Source organism: Fringilla coelebs (assembly GCF_963513975.1).
Source record: "Fringilla coelebs genome assembly, chromosome: Z".
NCBI lineage: Eukaryota > Metazoa > Chordata > Aves > Passeriformes > Fringillidae > Fringilla > Fringilla coelebs.
In genome coordinates, this window is record NC_140031.1 from 13,069,281 (window position 1) to 13,097,241 (window position 27,961).

At 35.0% G+C, this 27,961-nt stretch overlaps 1 protein-coding gene across 3 annotated transcripts in view; it reads right to left on the reverse strand.

Moving 5' to 3' along the window:
* Positions 1-27,961, reverse strand: part of RICTOR (RPTOR independent companion of MTOR complex 2) — a 75,149-nt gene that overhangs the window by 26,864 nt on the left and 20,324 nt on the right. For all 3 annotated transcript variants that reach the window (XM_084225545.1, XM_084225544.1, XM_084225546.1), the window contains exons 4-20: positions 21,410-21,474; positions 19,111-19,242; positions 18,108-18,171; positions 14,181-14,307; positions 13,363-13,532; positions 13,045-13,112; positions 12,435-12,502; positions 11,054-11,136; positions 10,326-10,413; positions 9,375-9,465; positions 9,157-9,223; positions 8,969-9,049; positions 7,608-7,708; positions 5,959-6,121; positions 5,467-5,568; positions 3,033-3,079; positions 118-253 (exon numbers count right to left, since the gene is read on the reverse strand). In XM_084225545.1, coding sequence (XP_084081671.1) covers positions 118-253; positions 3,033-3,079; positions 5,467-5,568; positions 5,959-6,121; positions 7,608-7,708; positions 8,969-9,049; positions 9,157-9,223; positions 9,375-9,465; positions 10,326-10,413; positions 11,054-11,136; positions 12,435-12,502; positions 13,045-13,112; positions 13,363-13,532; positions 14,181-14,307; positions 18,108-18,171; positions 19,111-19,242; positions 21,410-21,474 — 1,653 coding nt within the window. The remainder of the gene's footprint in view (positions 1-117; positions 254-3,032; positions 3,080-5,466; positions 5,569-5,958; positions 6,122-7,607; positions 7,709-8,968; positions 9,050-9,156; positions 9,224-9,374; positions 9,466-10,325; positions 10,414-11,053; positions 11,137-12,434; positions 12,503-13,044; positions 13,113-13,362; positions 13,533-14,180; positions 14,308-18,107; positions 18,172-19,110; positions 19,243-21,409; positions 21,475-27,961) is intronic.

The window sequence follows — 27,961 nt, forward strand, 5'->3', positions numbered from 1 at the left end:
ATTTTAGATTTAACACCCAAAATCTGAGAAGTATTTACCAAAAACTAAGGTTTATCCAGGTGGCATTCAACAAGACTACTCATTCTACTTCCAGTCTTATAGCTGAAAATTTCTTACCTCCTCTGATTCAAGAAGAAATTCAGTAAACTGACAACCCACAACAGTGAGCTGTTTCGCCTTGGCATAGTCCAGATCCAAGTTAGCATACAGTTTACTGCTAGGCTTGTAAAAATAAAGCAATCTCCTTACAAACCTATAGAAAATAAAACAGAATTGGCTATTTTTCAGTATGACAAGGACAGTCTCACAACACAAAATGATGCTAGAAAAAATGAGTTATACTTGGTTTCTTGGCAGTAAGTCTTAAAAATTCATCAAAAGAGTAGCAGGTAACAGTAGTGACTCTATCCGGACACAATTTCAGAGATGCTGCTGTACTGTGCATTACAAGGGGTTTTCTATACCTTGGCCTACTATAAGTAAAGGAACTTAAAATCTCTATGCTCTCAGAAGCTATATCTTCCTTTGCATTCTCATAATTTATTCTGCTGTAATTTACCCTGCGGCAAGTTTCAAAGACAGTATTATCTAGACTAACAAACAGCTTAAAATAGAAACTTGTGACCCGAGCTTTCTTCAGCTATTATAGTTACTGCTACTGGGAAAAACACATTTTCATGTTCTGACAGGAAAAAGTCGCATTTATTCAGCAACACTATTTCCAAACACCTCACTAAACCATTTCTGAAGCATAACACATTGATTGCTAACACACTCTCAGACTCTTTAAAATCACAGTAAGCAAAGTAGCTTGAGTTTTGCACCACAGGAATAAGTCTTTAGCAAAGATCCTCCTTTTACAAATTCTTCAAAATATAAACACATATTTGTGCTTTAAAGTGACACAAAATATTCCATCAGAAGGCAGATATGTCAGGTATCAAGAAAACTTAATTACAGAACTGTACTTGTATTTGAAAAAACCAGAGTAATCCACTACACCTAACTCCAAGCACAGGACCAATTACAAAGGAAACCTGAGGGCTTAATTAACTTTTGTGAAATATATGCATTTTATCCTGGGTTACTAGCAATAAATATATATTGACACACACATTTATACACATATTGTATGTATACACTTTGTGTATATTTAAGCGTGTGTATTTATCAACACGCATGCATTCAGTTTTGGTGCCCCTGGGCCCCTCACTACAGCAAGGACATTGAGGTGCTGGGCATGTCCAGAGAAGGGCAACAGAACTGGGGAAGGGTCTGGAGCACAAATCCTGTGAGGAGCAGCTGAGGGAGCTGGGACTGTTTAGCCTGGAGAAAGGCAGACTGAGGGGAGACCTTAGGGCTCTTTACAGCTCCATGACAGGAGGCTGTACCCAGGCAGAGGGGGTCTCTCCTCCCAGGTTACAAGTGACAGAATGAGAGAAAAAGGCCTTTGGCTGCCCCAAAGAAGTTTTGATTGGATATTAAGAAAAATTTCTGGACTAAATGGGAGGTCAGTCATTTGAACTGCCCAGGGAATTGTTGGAGTCACCATTTCCAGAGGGATTTAAAGGACAATAGACACGACACTTGGAAACACACTTTAGCAGCGAAATATTGGACTTAATGATCTTTGAGGTCTTTTCCATGGTTCTGTGACCCTGTATACATACATACACTGCATGAACTATATCTCTATGAAATGAAGGAATCTTTAAAAAAATTACTGGAATTTTCATTTTTACAACTGTAAGATCATCACAACAACACTAACATTAAAAAAAGATCAGTTTATAGAAGGAGAAATAAATGTAGTTTACACTTGAAAAACAAAGTGGTAGAAATTTTTTTATTATCAGCAATGAAACGAAAGAAATTTAGGGCTTAGTTACTTGTAATTAAACAGGAGCCAACAGCATTTTTAAGCCATTAAGCTCCCAACTCTGCAGAAATGATCAATGAACTATAGAAGCTTCACACCAATTCAATTCTAGATTTTCCCAATTTATTCGGAGTTAAATCACTGAGACAATGCATGAGTGCAGCACAAAACCATGGAAAAGGAACACTGTCCCACACAGGTAGGTTGAGGAGTGCGTGTGGGTATCAGAGTCAGAACCGCAAATACTGCTTTAGAGAACCAATGTTATAAACCACCACATTTGGAAAATAATCCTTTACCCTAAAGAACAGACTGGCAATTAACATTTCAGGAAAAACCAGAAAAATACAAATATAAAATTAAATCATGGTTATGATAACAATGCTGCTTATGCTGTAAATATGTCATGAAAGTACCCTGACTACTTTTTGGTAAAAATTTAAAGCAAAGCCATGGTAACCTTTCAGCATATATTCTATCTTTTGGGTTTTCCCCCAGTTCAGGAAGCAGCGTTTCATGCTCACAAGTACTGACCTATTCTTCAAAATAACGCAATCTATTTCTGAAACACACGCTAAAAGGCAAATCCAAGAACTAATTAGTAACACTATGACCACACAGGCACAGAAGTAATAAACGTGTCTTACTGACAACAGACATGAAAGGAACCAGAGCTGTACTGGAGGCTTTTTGTTTGGTTGGTTTTTTTTTCCAAATTACACATACTTCTCCTGCCATTAACAGCAGCTAGAAATAATTTCCTCTTGATTATTAATGAAAGCTGTAGTTTTAAAACCTGTACAAGTATGGACTAAACTCTGTAAACATTTTCCAAGCTCTGACATAAACCACCTCTGACTGATGTATCAAGCAGTAACATTTCTAAGGTATAAAATTAAATTTAGTATTTGCAAAGGTAGTAGGATTCCTAAGGGACTAAATATATAAAGCACCTGTGCATAGAGAAGAAGCTTAAACACCTGTTTATTTAAAGCAAATATTGCAACTTAATTATCCAAATTTACACCTTAACTTCTTATATATATATTAGGTTTTAGAAATGTGATACATCTGGGGTATATTTTATTGCAGTACTAAAAACCAGTTTTCCAAATTTCTTCTTTCAAAGGAAGTCTACATAATTTTTACATACCTGTGCAACTGTTCATCTTTGTAGTTCCTTAGATTTATATTTGGCCACTAGAAAAAACAGCAAATATAGCATTATATGAAACTTGTACATCAGTCCTTGATTAATCAGTAAAATTCACTTATTTCTATCAGTTGTATTTACTTAATAATTAGAAAGTTTTCTTGCACCTAAGGTTACATCTCAAAAAAGACATGATTTTATTGAAAAGCCCACATTGCCTGCTTCAAGAATTGTTCAATTTTTTTCTATAGAAGGACAGGGAATGTTGATCACATGCTATATGTACGAGACCACAGTTCTAATGAAACAAAAAAAACCCACTATGAGAAGCTGATGAAAAATAAACTACTTCGCTTAGTTTCTTTTCTGCAAATAACAAAAATTTGATATGCATAACAGGGAAATAATTTTTGGCTGCTGTTTTGAATATTCATCAGATTTGGCTTAGAAGTAATCATTGTTCTGTTACAGATCACTTGAATGCTGCTTAAATACCATTAAAATGGTATTTAAACTCCTGTGTTCATACTTTCTAAGACATATTAAGAAGGACCACATGAGAAATAATATTCTCTTCAGGACCTATTCTTTCTCCCCATTACATTTTCCTAGATTTTAATAATCATCTGTTGTCTCTATGGTTTCAGATTTCTTTCTGTTGCTACTGGCGAGTATCTTCTTGTGGAATGGAAAAAAAAGTGAATCAAACATTCTTCTTTCCTATCTATGTGACACTGTTCTACATTTCCAGTTGGCATTCCCGTATTAAGACACACACGGCACTAGTTAATGATTAGTAAAACTGACTACACCAAGTAACAGTGCCAGATACAGATGAGGCTTACACTTTTGCTGCTCTTTTAGCAGCTTAGACAGCAAGCTGAGCAAGTGAAAAAGGCAGTAAGGCACCACCTGAGCTGCACACAATGCGGTGGTTAGAGAGCTGATGCTCCACAGATACAAGGCTGCAACAGACAAGGGGGAGGTGAGCAGCCAAATGAGGTAACAAATTTCAGACACTGGAATCTGGATCCTGCTCATTAGGGGACTAAAGACAACCACTCTGGTAACATTATCTCAGTTTATGCTGGTGTTACACAGGAACAGAATGGTCAGAAGTAAGCCAGAAAACACACACACTTCTCATTCAGAAAGGAGTGCCCAGTTTTCAGACATCAGGAACTTTTTGACATGACACTAGAAAATACATTGCTAGGGAGGTTTGAGATGGCAGAGAAACTGACATAAATTTCAGTTTAAAAAAACCCAAAACACAGAGGTCAACTACATAAGGCTTCCACTGTTAAAATACTACACAGATTAACTAACAGTGAGATTCTGAAAAACAGTTTTGTGATAATATCTTTAACAGGGAATCAAAGATAAAAGTATCTATGACTAATAATAGTTATATAGTAACCCAGTAAATCGTATAATGGTAGTAAAAAAGTCTGTAAACAGTGAAATCTGGTGGAGCAAAGCCACTGTCATATACATATTCGGGTTTTTATACCAGACAGATTCTTGCTCTTTCAACTTTATCGGTCCCTGAAAAAAAGGCACAGAAATATTTAGTTTCTTTTCTTTTTCTCAAAAAAACAACATAGTCTTGATTATGACTGTCACCATTAAGCCTCTTTTGTACTTTCACCATCTTTGTAACCACACAGTAAAGAAGACAGTAAGAGAATGCTATTCAGCTCAAGGATGGCTTTGATGCACAGAATGACATTTCGGAACAATTTTGGTTTGAAGATTATATTAAGTATTTAGAAAGCTTTCTTAGTATGGCAAAGTATATTTTCTGCTTACGAAAAGAGGTAGTATCTTAAAATCTGTGCATTAAATATATTTAAGATATATACATATATTTTAAACAATGCCCATCACCCCATCATTTCCTTTATGATATAAGGAATTCTGTAATGAAATCAATGCTACAGAAGTTATTTGCATTAGTTCAAAACATCTAATGAAGTTTTCATACATGGTTCAGTCTAAGCATTTGAAGCTTGATCTAGAACCCAACTCTTACTATAACCTTCAGCTCACTTTATTTAAAAAAATTATTAAAAAAAAATCTGCTATGAATCTAAACATAGTAGTACCCCCCTGCAGTCTGAAGTATTAGTAGCTTTAAACACAATATATCTAATTCTATAAAGTTGATTTCTATACAAATAAAGACATAAAATATTTAATACATGCTTCTTAGGAAAACTCTGAATTTGACTATCATGAATTTTTCAATATAGTTTAAGGGTTGCATATAAAGAGACTACAGCAGTAATGACTAAACTAAAATGAGGAGATTCTAATTTCCTGAAATAAAACAAATTATTAGATGCACTCTGGAATGAATATTAGAAAGCCAAAGCTCACACGTGAAACAGACTTTTTCTCCAACATATTATCATGGCCTTTGTAAGCTCACCTTCAATATGGTCCCAATTAAATTCCAATTCCAGTCGAGGTTCTCTTTGTGATTGAGAACTTGGCTGTCTCGAAGATTCATGATGAGTGCTTCTTCTGTATCCTGGAATACAGACATGAAAAATTACAACAGGTTTTCCTGCATCATCTTTTTCAGTCTTGCCACATGAAATACTTACTGCTCATGTAAAAATTATTTAAGTGCTGTGTTTCACAGTAATGTGCATTTGAAGGTAAATTGTATGGCTACAGTACTGTAGTAAGAATCCAAAAGTAAGAGATCACAACTGATCACAAAAAGCATTAAAAGTTATTGGAATTTCATTCCTCAATTTACAGAAATACAATTTAGTATTAACAAGTACCCGCAAGACAAATGAGAAAAAAAATACTACATAGAATCACACAAATGATTCTGAACTACACTGAGTGAAGCTTGAGGCCTCCATAACAGAGGGTCAAATACAGGTTTGAAAGTGATTTATCTTAATACCTTTAAAATAAAGATGTCTTTCTGCACACGGTACTGATCCCTTTTCTGGTGTGTTGAGATTGCTTTCTGAATAATATGATCTAAATGGAGGCTGTAAGGTTTAGGGCCTCTTTTCTTCATCTCGTGAAAACGTTTTAAGCAGTTGAGAGCTGCACTTGCTCGCCTAATAGAAAAAAGAAATATTTTAATTAGTATTTGGCAATAGTTAACAGACTAAAGAACTAAAGAGGACCACCACCTCCTGAGTAAACAGTTCAAGAAAGAGCTGACCAACAATTCTGAAACAAAAAAAAAAAAAAAAAAACATTTTCTTGAGACACATTTTTATACATCCACAAGTCTCATCAAAATCATTCAGAAAATATCTTTTAGAGCACTGAAATATCTTTCTTGCACTGAAATATTATCCTTACTGATAAGTCTTCTGCTCTGCAATTACTGGTGTCTGCTACAGTTCAGAGAGGATATTGAAAAGTTTAAAGTTGATTTCCATTGTGAAATATGACAGTAGATCAACATCCTGCAGTGAAGTTGGTAGTTGAGAGGGCTAGACAAAGTGTTACTTTGTTACATCCATTCTCACCCTCATCCCGCCTCCTTGCAAAGAATATCAATAGTACACTTCCTGCTCTTATATCTAAACAATTCAGCAACAGCCTGTTTCTGTTTTCTGGGAAAAGACAGGGTGTAACTTGAAAGACAGCTGACAAGGGTAAAACCAGTTAATTACAAAACAATGGTAGGAGAAAAAACCCTGCCTACTGAGCAAATAAAAATAAGGAAGTCTAAAAAAGAGGAGTTAAGTATCTTCCTCATACACAAAAATTGCCATAGTGTAGGAGAGTGCTTTTATTTTATTTTCAAACGAATACCTTTGGATTTGGTCACTTATTTAAATTTAATCTGTAACACTAAGATTACAGTTTTTCAGACTATAAAACAGTGTAGAGTACTGACCAATGCCAAAATCCTCAAACAAAAAATACTACTTCTAAGAAAACCACTTTCTTTAAACATAAATGGGAATTCTTACTACTCTATCAGGTGTGTCCAGAAATGCCAACAAGGACAACAATTCCAGGTAATGTATAGGCGTCTATCTTCTGCTCTTTATCCTTTTTTTCACCCCACCACTTTGGCCACTTGAAATATCCTCTCCTGAAATTTCAGATATGCCTTTTTTGAAAACTAATGCTGTCATTGCATAGCAAAGCCTTCCACTGACATATAAGAAACCTCCAAAACTAAAAAACAGAAGAGCACTACCCTTTTAGGAAATACTCCACAAGTAGCATTTATCATTTCACATTAGTAGTTTAGAAAAATGCTGCAGTTTATCACTGACAACACAACGAAAGATAGAACATTACATTATATATCAGAATACTGATCTGACAAAACAGATCAGAAATGGTAAGAGTCCTTAACAAATACATTTTTACAAGTGAAAGAAACCCCAACACACTCATTTTGTCTTCTACAAAGAAAACCAACTAAGAATACAAAGTTGAAGAAATACATATTAAAGACATGTGAATTCATAAAATTATTTGACTTCTTCCACTAGAAGTTTCAATTGTGTAAAGTACAGAGAAGACAGCATTTTGTGACAGAACTTTATGCTTTCAAATGTGACATATAATTCTTACTGTCTTTTCTCTTTCATGATGTCAAAAGATGCTGCCATATTCATCAGTGTTGGTAAGCAGTGCAAGTGATGGCTATGAGAATGAGGAAGAATTGTGTTTGCCTACAAAAAAACCCAACAAAAGACCAGTTAGAATAACTTACTACAACGATTTCATCCATCTTTTTAGGATTAACATTTCAAGAATCTACCCCTTTTCACAAGATTTTCAGGATTTTATGACAACAAAATTACATTCTGCTTAATGTCAGAGCATAATTACCCATACCATTTTGAATCAGTGATCTAACAAATCAACCTAAATTACACTAGCGAGTTACTTGAAACAATTTCAGAGTTTTATAGTACATATTGTTTCCACTGGCATTAAGTTGCAATATGCAAAACTTGCAAAGCATGAGATGTGTTTATGTCATGTACATAAAAGTACTAAAAAACCCTAAAATCAGAATTCCAATTAAAGCTGATGATTTCTACTAAAGCATTACAGCAGAAAACCCCCTGATTTATTAACATAACATTCTAAGTTACTAGACATTTAACTGCTAAACATATGTAGTTCTGCAAATATTTTTAGAAACTAAAGAACATGAAGTAAAGAGATTACTTACATTTCCAAACACTAAATGAACAGATAAATATTTTTTCAGCTTTTGAGAAACAGTATCTGATTAACCTATCAGCCTTCAGAAAATCAAAAAATACCTATGTGTTTTTACACATACTCCTGTGTGAGTTAACAATCACACCCATTCAAAAGTACTCAGGAAACCGGGATATAATATTATAAATGTAGCACTGTAGTATTTATGAAAACAGTATCATCATCTCAGAGCTGTCTTAGGTCCACAGAAGTGGAATGAAGCTGAAGTTTCCCTGCAGCAGGAGGACTCCACCAAGATGGAGTTGACTGAATGAGTAACACTGAGCACCAAAAGCACATCAATATGAGTATGAATAAATTTTCATCTGTCTCCCCTGTGAGGCAGAAAGTTAAATACACTTGGCCAGAGGCCTACTGACCATCATTCTAAGAAAAGCAAAAATTAGCAATGGTCCTTTTCCCGAACACAAGTTACTGATGGGAGCATTTGCAGGGCTCCAGCTTAAAAATACAACTGCTGCTATAGCAAGAGAGTCAGACCTACAGACAGCCTTGCAGCAGAATACCTAGCACTTTAAATACTTTCCAAATAGTCTTCCTATTGAATTATAGTGGTTTTAATCTATGAAGTGCCAGAAGGTATAATGTGAAATTAATCCACTATTCAGATGAAAACAACATGTTTCAAGCTTGGAATACAAATTAATGCTAAAATAGCAAATATCTGTTTACAAGTAGTTACATAGAGTGGTGTTTACCATGTGGAGAAGTTCTCCCAAAAGGATAGTTGCTCTGACAGATACATGGTCATCGCTACTTGTGATCACTTCAACCAGACCCTTCAGAAAGCAAAAAAAGATTACAACATTTAATGTATAACATCTTACTTGAACTCTTGCAGGAAAAACATAGCAAGCATCTATTAAAACTGAAAGTCATTAGTTACCTCTAAAAGTCCGTTGGTAATAAAAGCAGAAAGCACTAAAGCCAAGTAATTATCCATGAGATCAGGCCTAAAGAGGAAAAAAGTATGAAAACAGTTTAGAATGTTTCTTATACATTTCTTATTGTTCCTGCAAGAAAACAATAAATGTTTTGTCCACACTGCCACAAAACAAAACAAGATGAATGGTTTAGACTAAGTTAAGTTCATTAAATCCTCACCTTGACCTGGCTCGATGGGGTAAAACAGTTTTAGCCTCAGCAGCTACAAAGCCATCAGAAAGCCTCCAGCAGTCTTGAAACCTGCCTGGATCTAGAACAAAAAAATATGGACAATGGTAATTATAAGCTTGGCTTTTACAGTATTATTAGAATGGCAGTCAGTATGTACATAATAATCCTTGCCCGCAGATATTTTTTCAGGTGGTTTCAAATTACAGAAAATTTTGTCAGAGGGGATCTCTAACACGTCCTGAACAAAGCAAGGGTACCTTGAAAGCTAGGACAAAGATTGTATCTAAGTGTCAACAAAAACATGTGATATTTCCAATTCACAAACATATTAAAAGTGGTATTTCCAATTCATAAACATATTAAACATGTTTAAGAGAAAATACCATTAGCACCTAAAATGTTACAAGGTACATCCACATATAGGAGTAGCAAGTTTGCAACAAAGAATGATTTATTTACTTATAAATTTAAAAAAACAGTGACTTCTCTTGGGTTTACAAAAGAGTAATTCTAAAAGTAAAATACTAACTTGGTTAAATTTAAAGACACAAAAAAAGCACACACTTGCCCTCAAAAAAGCCTTAAGGACAATGGGGACAGCTAACAGACAGACAACATACAGAAAAGACTGACTAACACCTTGCCTGTAGTATTCACTAACACATCCACAATTCTGAATACTCCTAACAGTTCAAGGAATTCTAATCTGCAGTGCTGACCTTACAGTCAGCACTGTGTTAATACCTAACTATGCTGATCTTTCACCAAACTTATAACACTTAACAGGTAATAAAGAATTTCAGACACGACTTCAGAGCACCCAATAAATTCAGTGATAAAACAAAGGCCATTTACAGTACATAGGTGACAGCAGAGGTTTCAAATTTGTATAGGAGTGTGATCGACAGAATTCTTATGTGAATTGTTTTAAATACTGACCTACACTGAGAAGTGCCTCGATAAATTCTTCTGCAATAACAGGGAGAGGAAGGCGAAATATATCGTAGAGAACTTCAAGCAGACCTCGCTATCAAAGAAAACATAACACAACAGGAACTTTACAGATTTACCAAATTGTCACTTTTTTCACTATTAATACTGACCTTAAGATTTCTAGCGTGCTAACACCAATGCATTTGTTGCAGTGGTTTTTTCACAAATGGAAATAAACTGGAGAACAGAGGATGGGGCTTTTTTACTTTTGAATTGCCCCTTCTTGTCACTAAGAATGCTATAGTAGTTCAGGCTACTAAGACTGCAGATTTTTAGAACAGTTACAACTGGAACCATCAACTTTTCTCTAGTAAGTTAAATTTGTGAAGAAACTTTTTTTTTTTTTTTAAACCTGGAATTCATTTCTGATTATTAGGCTTTAAACTTGTGACTGCAGCTACTGTAAAATTGCTTTGATTTGTGACCAGTGTAAAAACTTATATATGAACTTTTCTCTCCTCCATTTTGTCACATATACATGGTGCGCTTCCCAGTTTCATAGGAATTTTATAACAGAATTACAGACTTGAACTTTGGGGGTTAAATAAACTCAAGGACAGCTGTCTCATAACTTGAGTATTTATTTAAACCATTCAATTGTCTAAAAGTTTAGAATAACTTAATTTAAATTTTAAGTATTATTCCTGCATCAGTACTAAATATTCACCACCTACCCGGATTTCCATATTTGGTATACAGAGTACCCCAATAAGAGACTGAATCCCAGAATTTCCAGGTTTGCACAGGCTGATAATACCTAGAAAACATTAAATATAACAATATTCCCTCATCAGCAAAAGAAAGGACAATAGACACACTGTTAAATTAAGATTTCCAGTTTGAAAACAAGTACACATGAAAAAAAATTACTAATCACAAACATTTTCACCTTGATAATATTGCCTCCTTCCCAGTCAACAATACTTAACAAAACTTCCTAATCACAAAACTTTATATCTTCATTAAAAAATTGTGCTACTTTTGTCCTTCCTACTGTGAACAGTACTCAAAAGTTACCTGTGGAAAAAACATACGCATGGAAGAAATGACAAAAAGACAAAACTGTCTCTAATGAGTAACTTTTAAGCCTGAATAGTTTTCATCATCTGAGCAGAACTGTAAGGTATTTCATCCAAAAGCTGTATCTTAACCTAACAAATGAATTAATTTCCCTTTAGTCTCAGTAGAATTCTAACAGCTGTTACATCTAAGTGCCTGAGTGCAGGATGATGCAGTAACACACCTATCAGAAACTGTTTTCAAAAAGTTTCAAAGTCATCACATGCTTACTCGTCAAGCATGTGAGAACACACAAGAAACCTGAAAGATACCTGGATATTAAAATTAAGCTTAGCGATCATTGTCAGAACTTAAAAAATAACAGAAATAGTGTCACAAAACAGCAGCTTAAGTATAGCCTGGAAAAATTCCACTCAAAATTTTGGTAAATGTTTATATTAACTGATTTAAATCTGCAACACAGCACCTTGCCAAAAAAAAAAAAAAAAAAAAAAAAAGCAATCCCTGAGGCAGTACCTTCATCTCACATATTGCAATATCACAGAGAAAGGATTTAGTAAAATGAAAAAAAATACTTTTCTGATTTAGAAATACCTTCTACATGAAAAATTGCTACGTCCATTTCCAATTTCTCTTCAGCTATGGCAAAAGCTGAAGACATGATATTTGCCAATATCTCTTAACATAGACAAAAAGACTTCATTTACAGTGGCAGAACCATCTCAAATGCAAGTTCTTATGATATGATGCTATTTTAAACATCCTTTCACATATTAGATTTCAAGACTGACCATCAAGATGTAATTTATAAGGCATTTTACACAGGAGGGGAAAAGCAGAGCCTTCTCAGGAGTCTAAGAAGACTATGTATTGCATCCTCCAATTTTACAGTATCAAAACATAAATTAAGTAGCATTGTAGGAAGGTATTGATAGAAATTAGACATATCAAATGAGACAGATCCTGTGTCATTTATAATAGAAAGTAAAATCACACTTCCAATCATCCAGTTTCAAACAAATGAAAAAATCTTACCTGCCCATGACCGAAATGCTGCCACTATTCCCATTTTACTAGCTAGGAATCGTGCTTCTCTGTCCTCTCTGCCATTGAAGCAACAAATATCACAATGTAGGTAATCATTACAAAACAAATAGCACTACAGTATTATTATTAAAAGGTAGTTAAATGGGATGAGGGACAAAATTCAGAGTAAAAGAAATATTTTACGTGTACTTATATGCGTACGTATGTATTTACACAATATCTATACACACAGAAAAGGTTTAGAATTTTTGATTATTGTTACTTTGCCTCTGCCAGGGGAGTTTCCACAGGAGGAAACTATCTCTGTTGCTTCTTGTCCTCTCACCTTACACCACCATGAAGGGCCCCGGCTATTTCCTCTTGAAAGCATTTTCATAGGTAGTAAAAAGGCTGCTATTCAGCAGAGGGTGTGCCTCAACCCTCTCCTCTCTAGGCTAAAAAAGCCCATTCAAATCTTAAATTCTTAACAGTATTTTAGAAAACTGCACTCTGGCCTATGAAATTAAACTTCTAGAAATTTTGTATTTGGAAGGAAGTACAGCTCAATTCCAATGCTATGAACATAACTGATGGCACAAGTAGTAGCACTAACACTTACTTGAGTTGTCCTTCTGCTGTGTCTGGATTATGCCTGTAGTGAAAATCTGTGTAAGGGGCTAAAATTCGCTAAACAAAAGAAAGACACGCATTATTTTCACATGAAAATACAGTTAAATCACTACTGCCCTTTTGTCAGTCCCACTCCAAACTATTGTATTATTTCTGCTTCATAAGTCTCTCTAGGCTTTTAGCCTAGAACATTTTATGTTATAGACACTGTGCACTAATGCACAGGAAATCTGAGACAAAAGTAAAACATTTTAATGAGTAACAGAGCATTTAATTTCTGTCACTAAACAAATAAAACTGCACTCACCTCTAATTCTACATCTGCTCGCACATACTGTCGGGTCTTTGGATGATTAATGAGGTGCAAAACGGTAGTTATCAGAGCCTCATTTATTCGGCTTAGCTGACAGTCAATCACATTTTTCAAGATGGTACTTAAACCACCCCGAAGAGCCACCACCTCGGGATTCTGAAGTGCTAGATAAAGGAAAACAAGTAATTTTGGCCAGTGATCTAAGATAAAACATTTCATGGTATATGACAAACTTGTCATCTCTAGTATGGGTATCCTAAACAGAACACTGCTGAGGCACATGTAAAACTTTTTTTGCTTTTACTAGCTGATACTGGTAAAGAATGGTGATTTTGGATTCATTTATTATACTCAAAAATACTCAGTCTCCAACTGGGCCATTTCCCAACATAACTCCCAATCAAGTTTCCATATAGTAGTTTCTGGATTTACCCATGAAGAGTTTTCACGCTTCACTGAACCAACACAGATTGGTGTAATAAGAGTTCTCTGAACTCTTCTAAATTTGTCAGCATCTTGTGCGTGGAAATCCCCCTACTTCAAATCCATTACTTTAAGAAACTCACACTGCAGTAGAGAAATGTTTTTAAGGCAAACCAAAAACTGTCAAGTCCTGAAGGAAAAGATGAAAACCTGAAACCTTTGCCTATAATACATAAACAGCTTTTAAGCCATTTTGGTTTATATCATACAAATAACTAAAATCCATGAAACTGTTGATAGGAACATTTAACATCTAGTTCCTTATTAAACAAGTACTGTGAATGACAACCATGTCAAAACTGAACACTAATTAAGAAAAATTATCTTACCTAGTTCACAGATAATGGCTATACATGCTCGAACCATTCTGTCTCTTTCTTGAAGACCATCATTTCCAACTGCTATCAAAGAATTAGTAATAGAACTGGGGAACAATGAAGCATTCACAGTGATCATCTGCCAAAAAGGAAAGAAAAAGCCTTCTGGTTTCTTTACATTTCTCTAAATACACTTACATATTAACCAGTATTCTGTTACCTTCATACAGTTAGACAGACCAGCCTGCCTATTACTTGGTTTATCTAGTGAATCTTCACAACTATTCATTTTGCTTTTGAAATTTTTTCAATTTCAGTTTGTTCGTCAATTTACTTAACCATTCTCTTTGTGCTTCAGTTTTTTATTTTTATATTTTATCTTAATACGAAAGAATTTAAAACATGTTTTTTGCAGTGAGAATTAAGACTACCTTCATCACAGGTTTTTTCCCCCAAGAATACCTTTATTGACAACATTATCCAATGACACAGAGCCAACTACAAATTCATCTATTATTAAGGACATTTTGCAGAAATGTCTACAGACATTGCAGAAATGACTACAGAAAGCCTCAGCTGTTAGTTTGGGATACTGAGAATTCACACCACATTAAAGAGCAAGACATATTAAAGCTAAAGAAAACCATTCCTGAACACCCAATACCACCAACTCTTCACTGTCCCCCAAGTGAGCCTTTGATTACAAAGGCTGAACAACTGCTTGTTCACATTTTTTCAATTTTTGAAAATTAAATACACATATCCTTCCAGAACAAAATCACTAAACAGATGTATTACAAAGGAGGAAGCAGGTTTTTGTCTGACTGCCTAAAAAAGGAACAGTGCAATGTTTTATAGCCCACTCAGCCATATCACCTTTTTTCTCCCCTAATAAATAAAAATGAGACATAAAAAAATACCCAATATCTATCAAACACCTAAAAAATTAAGGCTAGTTTCCCATGCTTTTGCTTATCACCTTTTTTGTTTTCAACAAAACCAGGCTTATCTTTATAATTATTCCAAAAACATTTTGTCCTATATCCATTTTACATCTCCCTTTGATGTGTTGTAGGTACTCATGCAAAGATGATTAGTTTTTTACCTTTTTCCCAGAGATGTTAAAATGAGAGGGGGTCAACAATTATGACCAAAATATTGGAAGAGTTTTAACAAATCTATCTTTAAATACATGTTTTTGAGAAGCTTCTTGTTACACATAATGTTAATGCCAACAAAACAGGAAGCTTTAAGATAGGACTTTAAAAAAAACCACAAATTCTCTACCACCCACACAGTCTTTCACTTTTACACTGGGAAGAAGAAAAAAGAATGAGCAATAGAAAAGGTGCACAAATCCACTATAGAAACTACAACTTGTTCACTATTGATATTGAAATGGCACTTCCTGTGAGGACACAAGCTGCTTTGCTTCACTGTCTTTGCTTTGAAGACAAGAGAGGGAAAGGTTTCTTGTAGCACTCAATTTTTAAACACATCAGTAGAATAAACCATTCTTTAAGTTTACTTTGTATCTGTTCTAGGCACTAAATGCAGTTCTAAAGACCAAGGACAGGTAAAGGAAAACTAGTTACGAGTAGCTACAATGAAATAAATAATAGAGACTATAGTAGCTACAATGAAATAAATAATAGAGACTATGAATTTAATCTTTTAAGACTCCTTTAGAAAAGGGGAAGAAGGAACATGGCTCATATTGCATCTAACCCTGATTTCTGCTTTAAAAAGAAAACACCAGGACTATTAACTTTATAAGAAATGTGTTATTGACTTCTATCAGATAGAAAAATCTTCTGGAAGCAACCTCATGCCATCCTTTTCATGGCTGAAGATATTACTATATTGTAAGACTTTTACTCGTAAATGTAGAGATTATTACAGTCAAAACAGGCAGTAAGCACTCAGCCTTCAAAAACTATTTGACATCAAGTATAAAAAGTCAGATTTTTAAAAAAATCTACCTATTCGATTTAAACCTAATATTTTTAAAACAAAGTTTACAACTCCCTTTTCTAAATTCATAATGAAATATTACTGTTTTATATTTTGTTGTTCCTTTCTACGAAAAGAAAGAAAAGATAAGGTTTTAATTTTTATGTATGCAATTCTCACAGACATTTTTACAACCTAAGATGAGGTTAAAGAGCCACATCTTGAAACTGAAAACAATAGTTCTGTGATACTGGAAAAACCCAATTCAGTTTCACAGTTAATTATCTTCTGTACAAGTTTGTTAGCTTTTTTTCATTTTATTCTTCCCTTTTAGTCCTTATATAATCTTTTAAAAATCTTGGCATCAAATCACTAAATCTGAGACATTGAGGAAGATGAAGAAAGAGGCAGAAAAAGGGCAAGAGCAGGGTAATAAAAAGACAGTGTGAAAATACAGAATGTGCTATTCAGGAAGCACAGGATTCCTCGTGAGAGAATTTCTTGAGTACTGACTGTTCTATGCCAATGCATGCTTAACTGCTGTGGCCTAGACAGCACATGAGAAAGCTGATAACTTTAGTGGTAGCAGACTGGGTGGCTTTGTGTTGGTCTGACCGTGTCTATTAAGAAAACTATGTTATAGGTAAGTAGCGGAAGCTGCTAGAAAAGACTTTCCATCAACACAGTTCTCTGCATCAAGGAACCACAAGCATGGCTGCACAGCCTATGCATTTGATGCACACACCTGGTACACCCCAATACCCTTGCACCACGATGGAGGAAAAAAACCCACCAAGGGTCAGCTGTATGATTTCTTTGATGTTTCTCTTTGACCATCATTTTTTTCAGATAAGCTAATGTATTTTTTTCTCTTGCTGTCTCTTCTTTCATGCAAGACTGAAGTTTTTGTTCAAGTAGGAAATGCTCAAAAAAGCCCAAAAATAATGAGGAAAAATTTCTGACCCAAATAAAACCGATTATGGATGTGCTTCCATCTTCTGATGAGTCTACACTGAAGCTCTTCTTCCAAAGTAGATTCACAAAAAATTTTATAATAAAAGAGCAAATTCCTCAAGGCCCTGTTCCTTTATACTGGGGCTTTTTTGTTTGTTTTTGGCTTGTTTGGGTTTGGAGGCAGCTGTCTTTAATATTTAAAACTCTTTTTTGGCACAACTGTTAATCAAGTACATTGTACCTTCTGTGAGACAAAAAATATATTTAGATAGATTTAAAACACAAAAAAAGATTTAACACAGACAGTACTCCTGAGGAACTATTCTTCAACTACTTCAAACTTTACTCCTGTCTTTGGTAGTTTCTATACAAATATGAGAACAACAAAGCACAGCAGAGTCCAGCACAAAGGCAGAATATTATGTTTCCTGAACACATGTGGTACCTCTATATGCCAGTTTCTCTAGGATGAACTTGAAAATGCAGCTACCATACTTTTAAATCTCACATCCATGGGTGCACAGTACAGTAACCATCATAGACCAAACATGTTTCATTGAGCATAAGACAAAATCCTGTGGATAGCATCAACTGCCACAAACAAAGCAGTAAGGCTATAAGCATTCCTTGAATGATCACTTCAGTGACAATTTGTCTCAGTTTTTGCATGGCAGAAAATCTCCCAATCTCTGACTCACAGATGCTTAAACAAACTATACAATGAAGTAGACATAATTTCAATATTGAAACTTTATGTTGTTTTTATACCCTTGCATTCACTCTTTGATAAGTGTTTCCCAAACCTTGTCCAGTAAGCACGATTTTTCTAGCACACTTGAGATTCTAAATGGTAAAATTGTAAAATCAAAACAACTCTCTTCACTACATTTTTCTGTCTTTTAAATTATCAGCTATATTAAATTATAAAGGTAAAGCAAGGTATTAGAGACTCTGAAAAAGCACTGTTGGTGGAGACAACCAGGAGTCAGCACAATTGAGTGGCACAGCAGATACAACCTTAGGAGATTTTACCTTTCTGACTAATCGAAGTGCTTGTGTTCTTTCTACTTCATTACTCTGCTGTATGTCAATGCACCTGAAGTAAGTTAAAAAAAACACATTTTGTAACTTTCACCTTAACTGTTAATAACTCATGTAAATATTTATGCATATTAGTACAAAAGAAAAAGAAATTACTTATGGTTTTAAAACTACACTTTGCAGCAAATATACTCATTATGATACATCAGTTAGGTTTGGTTTATATTTTCTCCGTTATTTTCATTACAATTAAGTCACTAAACTGTTCTCAAAGAGAAAATGGCAAAGCATAATGCTTCAAAGCTATTTTTCAAGCTAGCTGCATTTGTCATTTGCAAATGAGACCACACCAAGTATTTTTAATGTTTCACATCAACACATCTTGAGTGTTTCAGAGTTTGAGATCAGAAAAGTCCTTTTGCTCCAAAAAGGTTGAACAGCACAATAAAATTACATGTGTATATTTATAAACAAAAATTTACACACATCTGTACCAGCATATTAAATAAAAAAATTCATTAGAGGAAGGACTAGAAATACTATTATTTACATGTGTTCATCCTGCTAATTTTATTATCTCACTGCTGGTTTGACCTTTGGTATTTTTCTGTTGCATCATTGATTATATTTAGAGTACAAATTCTTGGACATCAACTATTACAGCAATGTGATAATACAAAGTATCAAACATTTCCCATAAAAAAACCAAAGACATGAAAATTATTAATATTTCAACTGCGTTAATTAACAGTTAATGGCATTTATGACTAAAAGTATAAATTATTTGGATTACTTGCAATGTATCATATATTAGGACAGCATTTTATTTGGATTAGCTAGTGCGATGAAATATTCTGTTGAAGAAAAATGTATTTTATAAAACTACTCACTAAAAACATAAGAGAATATGGAAACACTTCTCTCTGTATCAACCATGAAAAGGCAAGTGATTTAGAACTTTACAATTTGCAACAAGAAGAAAGAGAAAAATTACCTGGCTATCAAATAATCCACTTTCAACTTTAGCACCTTCTGGAGAATACTGGAGTCTCGAATGAGATAGCGGAGGGCTCGCAATCCTGCTGCTCGCACCTCTTTTGCTTCATTCAGTAAAGCTAACCTCAGACTACAATGAAGAAAACGAGGGACAAACAATTACCAGGCAGCAAGTAGACTTAACCATCTGACATGCAGCTGGTACTCACTCTTTTAAGACAAAAAGTATGATTTTTAAAAATAAATGTTCTGAACTAATTTTCTGACTTTCAGGTCTTCTCATGTGCAATCTAGAAGGCAAGCCCTCATCGTGGTCAGCAGACTTAGACAATATATTAATCTTAAAAAGCCACAAATTAATTCTTCCCCCAAATAACAGCTTGTGCCTCCATGAAATGACATAGAATGAAAACCTGTACCCAGGCTGTTATTTGACAAAACAGCTGAGCATAATATTACTCCAAGAAAATTAAGAGGTAGAATAAGGTAGGTAAGAAGAAATGATATGGATGAACTCTAGAAATTGAATTAGAAAGCATGAGGTAGCACACTGTCATTTTGAAGACCCTCAAGATATTCATCCCTCTTCCTCAACAACATGAGGGGGGGGGGGGGGTGGGGGTGTGGGAATCCTCAACCACCCAATGACACCTTCTAATAGGATTTTTCACTGGACAGCTAAGAACACAAATACTTCAGCCACTGAGACTGAATTTCTACTTCTAAAAAGGTTTGTTGGTTTGGGTTTTTTTTCACTTATTCTAGGGTTGTCCGACATGGTAATCAGCTACTCCAAGGCAAAAAATCTTCAGTGTCTTTTGGTGAATACCTGGCAGGGTAAGTCACTGTAACAGGAACCTACTCCCAGGTGATACCCAGACAAAGTAATCTGCCATATCATTTGCAAAAAAGATGAACTGATTATTACTTTCAGCACCAAATAGGGAATTGTTTCAAGACCATCTTTCCTGTAATATGAATATGCTACCCAAATTACTTGGATGCAGCCCAGGACAGCTGGATTTCTGGGCTTGCAAGACTGGACACGGGACTGCTGACTCATGTCCAGCCTCTCGTCCAGCAGGACCCCCAAGTCCTTCTCAACAGGGCTGCTCTCAGCAGTTCAAGCCCAGCCCACATTGATACTGAGTGCAATCTTGGTACCACAGATCTCTGAGTCCAGCTCCTAGCCCTACACAGGATAATCCCAAGGATCACACCATGAGCCTGAGAGCATTGTTCAAACACTTCTTGAACTCCGCCAGGCTTGGGGATGTGACCACTGTCCTAGGGAGCCTGTTCTGCTACCCAGCCACCCTCTGGGTGAAGAACCTTTCCCTGATATCTGGCCTAAACCTTCCTTAACACAACTTCAGGCCATTCCCTTGGGTCCTGTCACTGGTCAATGGAAAGACGAGATCAGTGCCTGCCCCTCCTCTTCCCCTCATAAGGAAGCTGTAGACCTGTTAAAAAACTGGCACAGAAACCACTACAAAGGAAAAGACTATCATGAGATTCAACACTGAAAAGCAAAAGCTGCCAAAAAGAGATGTGTCACTATCTTAAGGTATGCAATGAAAACATACAGCTAGTAAAAAAGATAAAGACATAGGTTTTAGCTGAGAAAAAAATTACACAAGGTTTCCCAACATTTTGCTCAAAGAGCAATTAGCTTTCCTAAGCTTTTGTGCTTAAGAGATATCTAAACTAAAAGAACACAGAAATGCATTAAATATTAGATCTTATTTGCTTTTGTCACCAGTGCTGGTCTTCAAGACAAATTTAAAAATTTCTGTGTGCAAATAAGCATGTAGTTACATCTGACAGTCAAAATGGCCACAAAATAGACAGAAATTCCACTTAAAAGTATATACATGGGACATGTCAGTAGCAAGGCAAGTAGTGCCTCATGGACATATACACACCAGTACAACATAAAATACTGATCTTTAAATCTTGACTCTGCATCAAGAGTATGCTCTGTATTTTGTAGATGTACATTTTTATTAGAAGTGCTTTCTACAAATACTGAAATACTTAGTACTTTTACATCTCCGAGGAATATAATGAAGAAATCTACACTTCTAACTTGGAGGGTTTGTCTCTGTTTTCCTAAAAGTGAGTAATATATTTCTGATTTTACTCATTAAAATATTTGCAGGTTGTATACTTACATTATGAAGCTTCAAACATATTATAAATACAAAATACTAGTTCAGAAGTACAAATGAAGTTTATTTAATTGCACCAAAACAACTGAAGTTCCCTGTGATTGCCTGGTGCTCTTTACTACTTACCATATAATGATGCTGTCATAGGTAAAACCTAGCTTTTCTTCAGCATGGCCAGTATTACAAAGAAGCTGAGAATAAAAGAAAATATCTATTACTTATAGATCTCCAAAAATAACCATGAAAATCACAGATTTTGGGAAATGCTTTCAAAAAAACCTGAGGAATTTAATTTGTAGCAAGGGAGAGAATACCAACTTCAGACTTCCCTGAGAATTTCTGCTGTCCGTATTGTGTTCCTACACATACCAGATACGGAGACTCACTGGTGGATTTTCATACCAAAAAAAGGTTGCATGGTAAGCTGTGTACTGGTTGGTCCATTTTACAGCAGCAGACTGCTAGCTGGCAACTGGTAATTAGAGCAGAGAGCAGAAATGACTGAAGTCAAAGCAAATCTGCAGGGGCTTAGGTAAGAGTTTTGAAAAAAAGACTGACACTGATGGTCCACTGTCATGTTTTGTCACAACAACACAGAAATACAAAAAAATCAGAAGGCATTACTAAGTGTCCTGTAACTGATATTTGGTCTTGGCCTGCCACCCCTGCTTATAGAATTTGTACCTCTGAAAAATCAGAGCAAAGTTTGAATTTATGCACACAAAAAGGCAGCTGTAAACTGTCACAAATTGGATACTTCAGCCATATCTAGTCATTGTGAACAGAGAAGATTTACAAGCACAGTTTTAAAGTCCAAAACCATGCTTAAAAGGAGCAACCTAGGTTGCCAATGTTTTAGCCTCTTGAGCAAAAGAAAACAATCTCTTCTGTAAGAGCTGATGCTGTTCTTTTCAAAAACAGCAAAGAAATTCCTAGTAATTTCACTTACTATCCCTGGCTAAATTATAAAATATTATCATGTCCAAATCCCAAAGCACTTTTCTAAGCACTTCCAAAAACTTAAGTGACTAATACTGATTGCAATAGCTTTGCACTTTGTCCTCTGTTTTCAAAACAGGCATGTGTTCAGCTCTAAGTCAGCGCAGTATTAAGTTTCTCCTAGTGAAGAATTCAGGAAGTATTTGTGCTAACTAGTCATTACCTCTGCTCTGAAAATACTGTGAAATATCAAACCCTGTGACACATTCTTTATCTGTATTTACTGCTAACAGTAAGAAATTTATAATAAACAACACAAACAGCCAAATCAAGGCTACTCTAAGTTAAAGTATTCAGTGTGTTCCACACTTCAGTTCTACTGTTCACCTCCATCTGAAAAAATGATACATTGACAGAAACTCCTCTTTTAAGTAAACCAACAAGTAGAAATTGATTCAATGATCACATTATGTCTTACAAAATTGTCTTTCAAGAAAAATACTTAGTGATAATGCTGAAATTTAAGGCTGTTAATGAGAGATTATTAAATTGGCCTGGATCAGTTCCACGTTTGGGTTCACATAATTTAAGTTAATTGAAGTATTTTGGATTTTGCATTTCTCTTAACCAAAGACAATTATAAAACATAAGGAAAGTTTTTACATAACCTTTTTTTACCACCTTTCAAGTTAAAGTGATAATAAAACTAGACAATTGATGCACTAAGTGGTTATGACAGTATGTCACTTCCTAACATCAATCTATTTTTATGCCATGTTGTTGGACTGCCTAAGGCCACCACTGCTGCTTTAGCATTTCTATTGACATCTTATGAACTGTAAAAATTGGCTGGCAGAGTGTAAGCAAAACAGTGCGAGAAGATAGTGAGTAAAAACAGTTCATTGTTCAGTTGCAGACAATTACATCAATAGCTGTTTAGGCTAATCATTTATACATCTAAACCTTTCCCCAGCATTCCACCCCAGACACAAATGAGAAATCCTAACTTAACACAAAAGATTGTCCTCAACAGACTATTTTTCCTACTTTTAAAAAACCCATAGAATTCAGATGTAGGAAAAACCCATTTTTTAGAAAGCTGCTATAGTGTGCACTAGTGCATTAGTGAAGCTAGTCTCCTATCGCACGTTTACCATTAGTTTGCACTTTGAGCAGTCCTGAGATTAAACTGAGGCATCTGACATCTTCCAGGAGTTCATCTACCTTGCCGCACTGCTAAAAAACATTAGTTCACTGAATCAGTAGTTCTAGTCTGGTTGTCACTCTCACCAAACATATACAGTGGTTACTAGCTCCTCAATACCAACTGTTTTCAACTATGTTCATGATCCCACTGCACACATCTTCACTGATGCTGAAAAGAACTTGATATTATCTTGAATTCAAACACAGTCATGTAACCTGACAAATTAAAACATTCATCAAGTTTAACTGCTGTTTGGATATAAATTTCTGAATTTGACAGTAATAATTAAAGAAATGTTTGATCGTGTCTGTGCATGCATCTGAAATACTTCTCCCACAAAAAAAGAAAAGAACTACTAGTTTATTCTCCCTTTAATGGGACACCAGTACTTATGTATTAGCCTTCCTTGCAATTTATATATGTTTCATATAGAGAAGGGCCTAGAAAGTTGGACAGCAAGATCAGACTTCAAAAATGTTTCAGTGACTTGAAAGGCATGCCCAAACCCAGAAGATTTTAACTAAACAGTAGGAATAGCACATCCTTCATATCCTTCAGGATATGAAGGATATAGCATACATCATATCCCTCAGGGTACCACAAATTAACAGATACATAAGAAATGAAAGTAGGCCAGTAGAGAAACAGATATGTCCAGAAATTCACATTCAGAATGTTAATTTTAAAGAAAAAAGAAAAAAAATTATCTCTGGATATACTAATAGGACTGCTTTACGTTTCAGATTGAAAGACTTTTTCCATTTCACTGGTTGCTCTCAAAACTGCAAGAACAAAATTTTGCATGCCATATTTTAAGAGCAAAGTGGAAAATGTACAGCAGAAAAAAGGACAAGGCAGGTAGAAAATCTATTCATGAAGACTGAGCCATTTGGTTTGTTTAACCTAGGGAAAGGAAAAAAACTGGCTGGTAAGGCTGGATTTCTATAAGTTTGAAAGGGGGAAAAAATAGTCATGGAAGCTGCTATAAAAAACAGACTCTGTTCAGCTGGTTCCAATTCCTTGGGTATTTGCTATGTTATAAATGTCTGCCCTTATATACACTAAAAAACGTTATTGCTTTCTTCTCATTTCAACTTCAAACATTAAGTAGATCAACGATTCTGGCCCAAAGGCAGTGGTATTTGTAGATGGCTGAACTCCTGACAAAGGCAAGTAACTGTCATATGTCTGACTGTAAGATTTAACAATTAACATATACACCATGATAGCATTAACTCAGTAGGCAAGCAGTACCAGAATACTGAAATCTATCTTTGGCTATACATTGACATATTTAATGAAAATGCAATGCATTATCATACAATACCTAGAATTATATATTTATTTATATGTTTATACTATTTATATTTTCCATTCATAGATCTTACCTATAAAAAGTGTACATTTTTAAATACACACAATAAATTATATATATATATATATATATATACAAACAAAACCAAACAGAGTATACTTTGTGAATTAAACCTGCAGATGAGTCTACTTCAAAATTAATATTTTGTGATCAAATACACAGTGACTGGGCAAAGCAAAGACTCTCTGAGGACAAGATTAAATATTAGGACAAAATGGTAAGTACACTAGGCCAGACAGTGACTAACATACAGTGAAGGTTTTTTTCATGTTTACTGTCAGCTATGAGTTCTTCATACTACTCAGATGAGTCACAGCAATATGAGTAACATATCAACATGTCTTGGAAACAGTAGCTCAGAACAACAAAACCATAGGAGGTCAACAACATGCACAAATGGAGTGCACATTTGAGACCATTCCAATTTATATTTAGCAGAATAGCTACGGCAATTACTAGGTAAAAATATTATATTATTCTCTGCATTCAGAATCTAATTATTGCATTATAACTTTGGAAATACAGTTTGAGCCACCACTGGTAATATTTAAGCAAGACTACTGTGTAGATCCTAGTCTTAAGAGAAGCTCCTACTAAAACAGTGGACTCCAGAATTAGACATATTTGTTTCACAGCTATGTCTCTAAGCACATGTTCTCTTCCTATCAGTACATCATAGTGAGATTTCAGGTTTTGTCAGTGGTTTATCTACTTGGATGAATGTTACAGTCAGGCAATACATTCAGTTTAAGATAGCCTGGGTTCTGCAAAAGACAGAGACTCTAAAATGACAGACTATGAATCAAAGACATAATTGTGAAAGCCTCTACGGCCACATCCATATCCAAGACACTCAATTCATATCATCCTAGTGAAAGTCAGCAGCATGGCCAAAAGCTAACAGATATATAAAGCAGAATAGCAGAGCTTCATTAAATAATGATAATTAGTTTCAAACAGATTGAAAACATAATTTTCCATATCACTATATTACTGATGCTGTTCAATTTCTAAGTTTATCTCCAAAATTAATTGCTTGATTTTGTCCTTTAAGAAGTACCTTTCTTTTTGAAAGAAAAACATAAATTCATACAATATCTGTGGATTTCTTTTTCAGCTTGTTATTAAAATACCCTTTTAGTTTTACAAAGGAATGAAAGACCTCTCAGAAGCTGCCAGTAGGATAAACTTTCTAAAACAGAGGATTATAAATAAATACTTCAAATCACAAAGACATTTTCCACTAGGTAAATGCAGTACACATTTTCCACTAGGTAAAATTGTACAGTTTCTTCAGGTTTTCAGTGTTTTATCTTACTGTTTCTCATGGGGGTGGGGGAAACCCAAACCACGTAACCATAATGTTTTGGTACTAATCAGCAGAAGCTGGGGAACTTCAAGGTGCTTGCCATATGTAGGCGGCCATATAAATTAAAGATGGGTAATCCTACTCAGCTTACTGGAGCTAAATGCATATACCAAACTTGTGAACTGCTGTAACATTTGAAAGTGTCACTGACCATTTCCAGGAGGTCAAATTCTCAAACAGGTTTCAGATCAGAATATAAATTGGCTTAAATAGAGTTGCTTGAAAGGAATAGAGATTGAGGCAGTACTTCATAAAAGCTTTTGCCAGCAAACCTGCAGCTTCATTGACTAGGTGACAAGAAGCACAGGAGGAGTGCGCTCTCATTCAAAGCAGATACAATTTCTAAGTCTGCTACTGTTGCAATTCAGAACTAAATATAATTTTCCATAGCCTGTGCATCACCAGACTAGGAATGCTAATTTCCTGAAACAGAAAACTTCAAACCACCTGTCATGCAAGAACAACTCCTGCTCTGCAGACAAAGGGTGAAGAACCTGAACACTAATGACTTAGTCACTAAGGAGTACTAGCAAAAACTTGATAAATGAAGTTTTTGTAAAATATCATGTATAAAGAATACTTTGCAGAGTAATAATGAGTGCTGTGGAAACGTGAACATGACTAGTTAACATTCCTCTTTAAGGGAAGTAGCAATGTAACAAAAGTTACAGCACCTAAGCACACAAGCTTCATATGAAGCATCTGCTTCACTGTCTCATTCTTGCAGATGAACTAGTAGACTAGAAGTCAACTCCTGTTGACTTCTGATCGCCATTATATTTTAAAAAAAATTAAAGTACTTAACTTCTCCATAAAACCCTGAAGTCTAGTTCAATAATTTTAAAAGAATGATTATGTTCTTACTCCTTAAAAAAAGGGAGGTGAGAGAAACAGTCTCACCTTAAAAATCCAGTCCAGTTTCAAGTAAAGAAATCTGAACATAACACACCTCAGATATTGTGAAAATAATACAAAACTTGCTGTCTACCATGATCCTTGTCAGGAAACTCCACATTTGGAGTAAATGTCATTACTTGTTTCCATGTGATAAAAACATTTTGCTTTCCCTGACCAAAGAACTAAAACAGTAAGATTCACTCTCTTTGAAGGAAAAATGTGGGGCAATTGGGAGCAACTGCTTAGACTAGTTCAGATGTTTTCTTTCAAGTATAGTAATATTTCTAGCAGGAGAATAACGGATATTCCATATTATTTTATCGGAAATACACTATTAAAAATGTTCAAAGGTCCTTTCCCTGTCCATAGTACAAATATTGCAGATAACAAGTAGCTCTTTAAAAATGGACCACAAAATGCAACAATTTATAAACAAATCAAGTTCATATTCACTATAATTCCAAGACAGGATACAAACATCCTCAGCCCTCAGCGTATCAATCTTACTCACATTCCTGTCTCACAAAGGAGGAACTGAGACTATACCAACTCATCGTAGAAGAACAGAGTGCAAAAAGGAAATAAAACCATCTCGCCAAGCTCCAGGCTTTCACTTTTAACCACTGGAATGAAAACCACAGAATTGTTCCAACCACAAGGCAGACAATTCAGTACAACTTGCAACTTTTATTCTATTCTCATGACTGCATTTACAGGTCAAACAAAAATAGGAAGAGTTTTTAAAACCAAATGCACGAAGTTGTACAAAGTACATATTCCAGAGAGATAAATACACAAACAAGTGTCCAATATTAAATTGAGTAGTATGATTCCCTCACGCATATTGATTCTGATTTAGAATCAAAATCAGGTTATGAACTACAGCCTCCA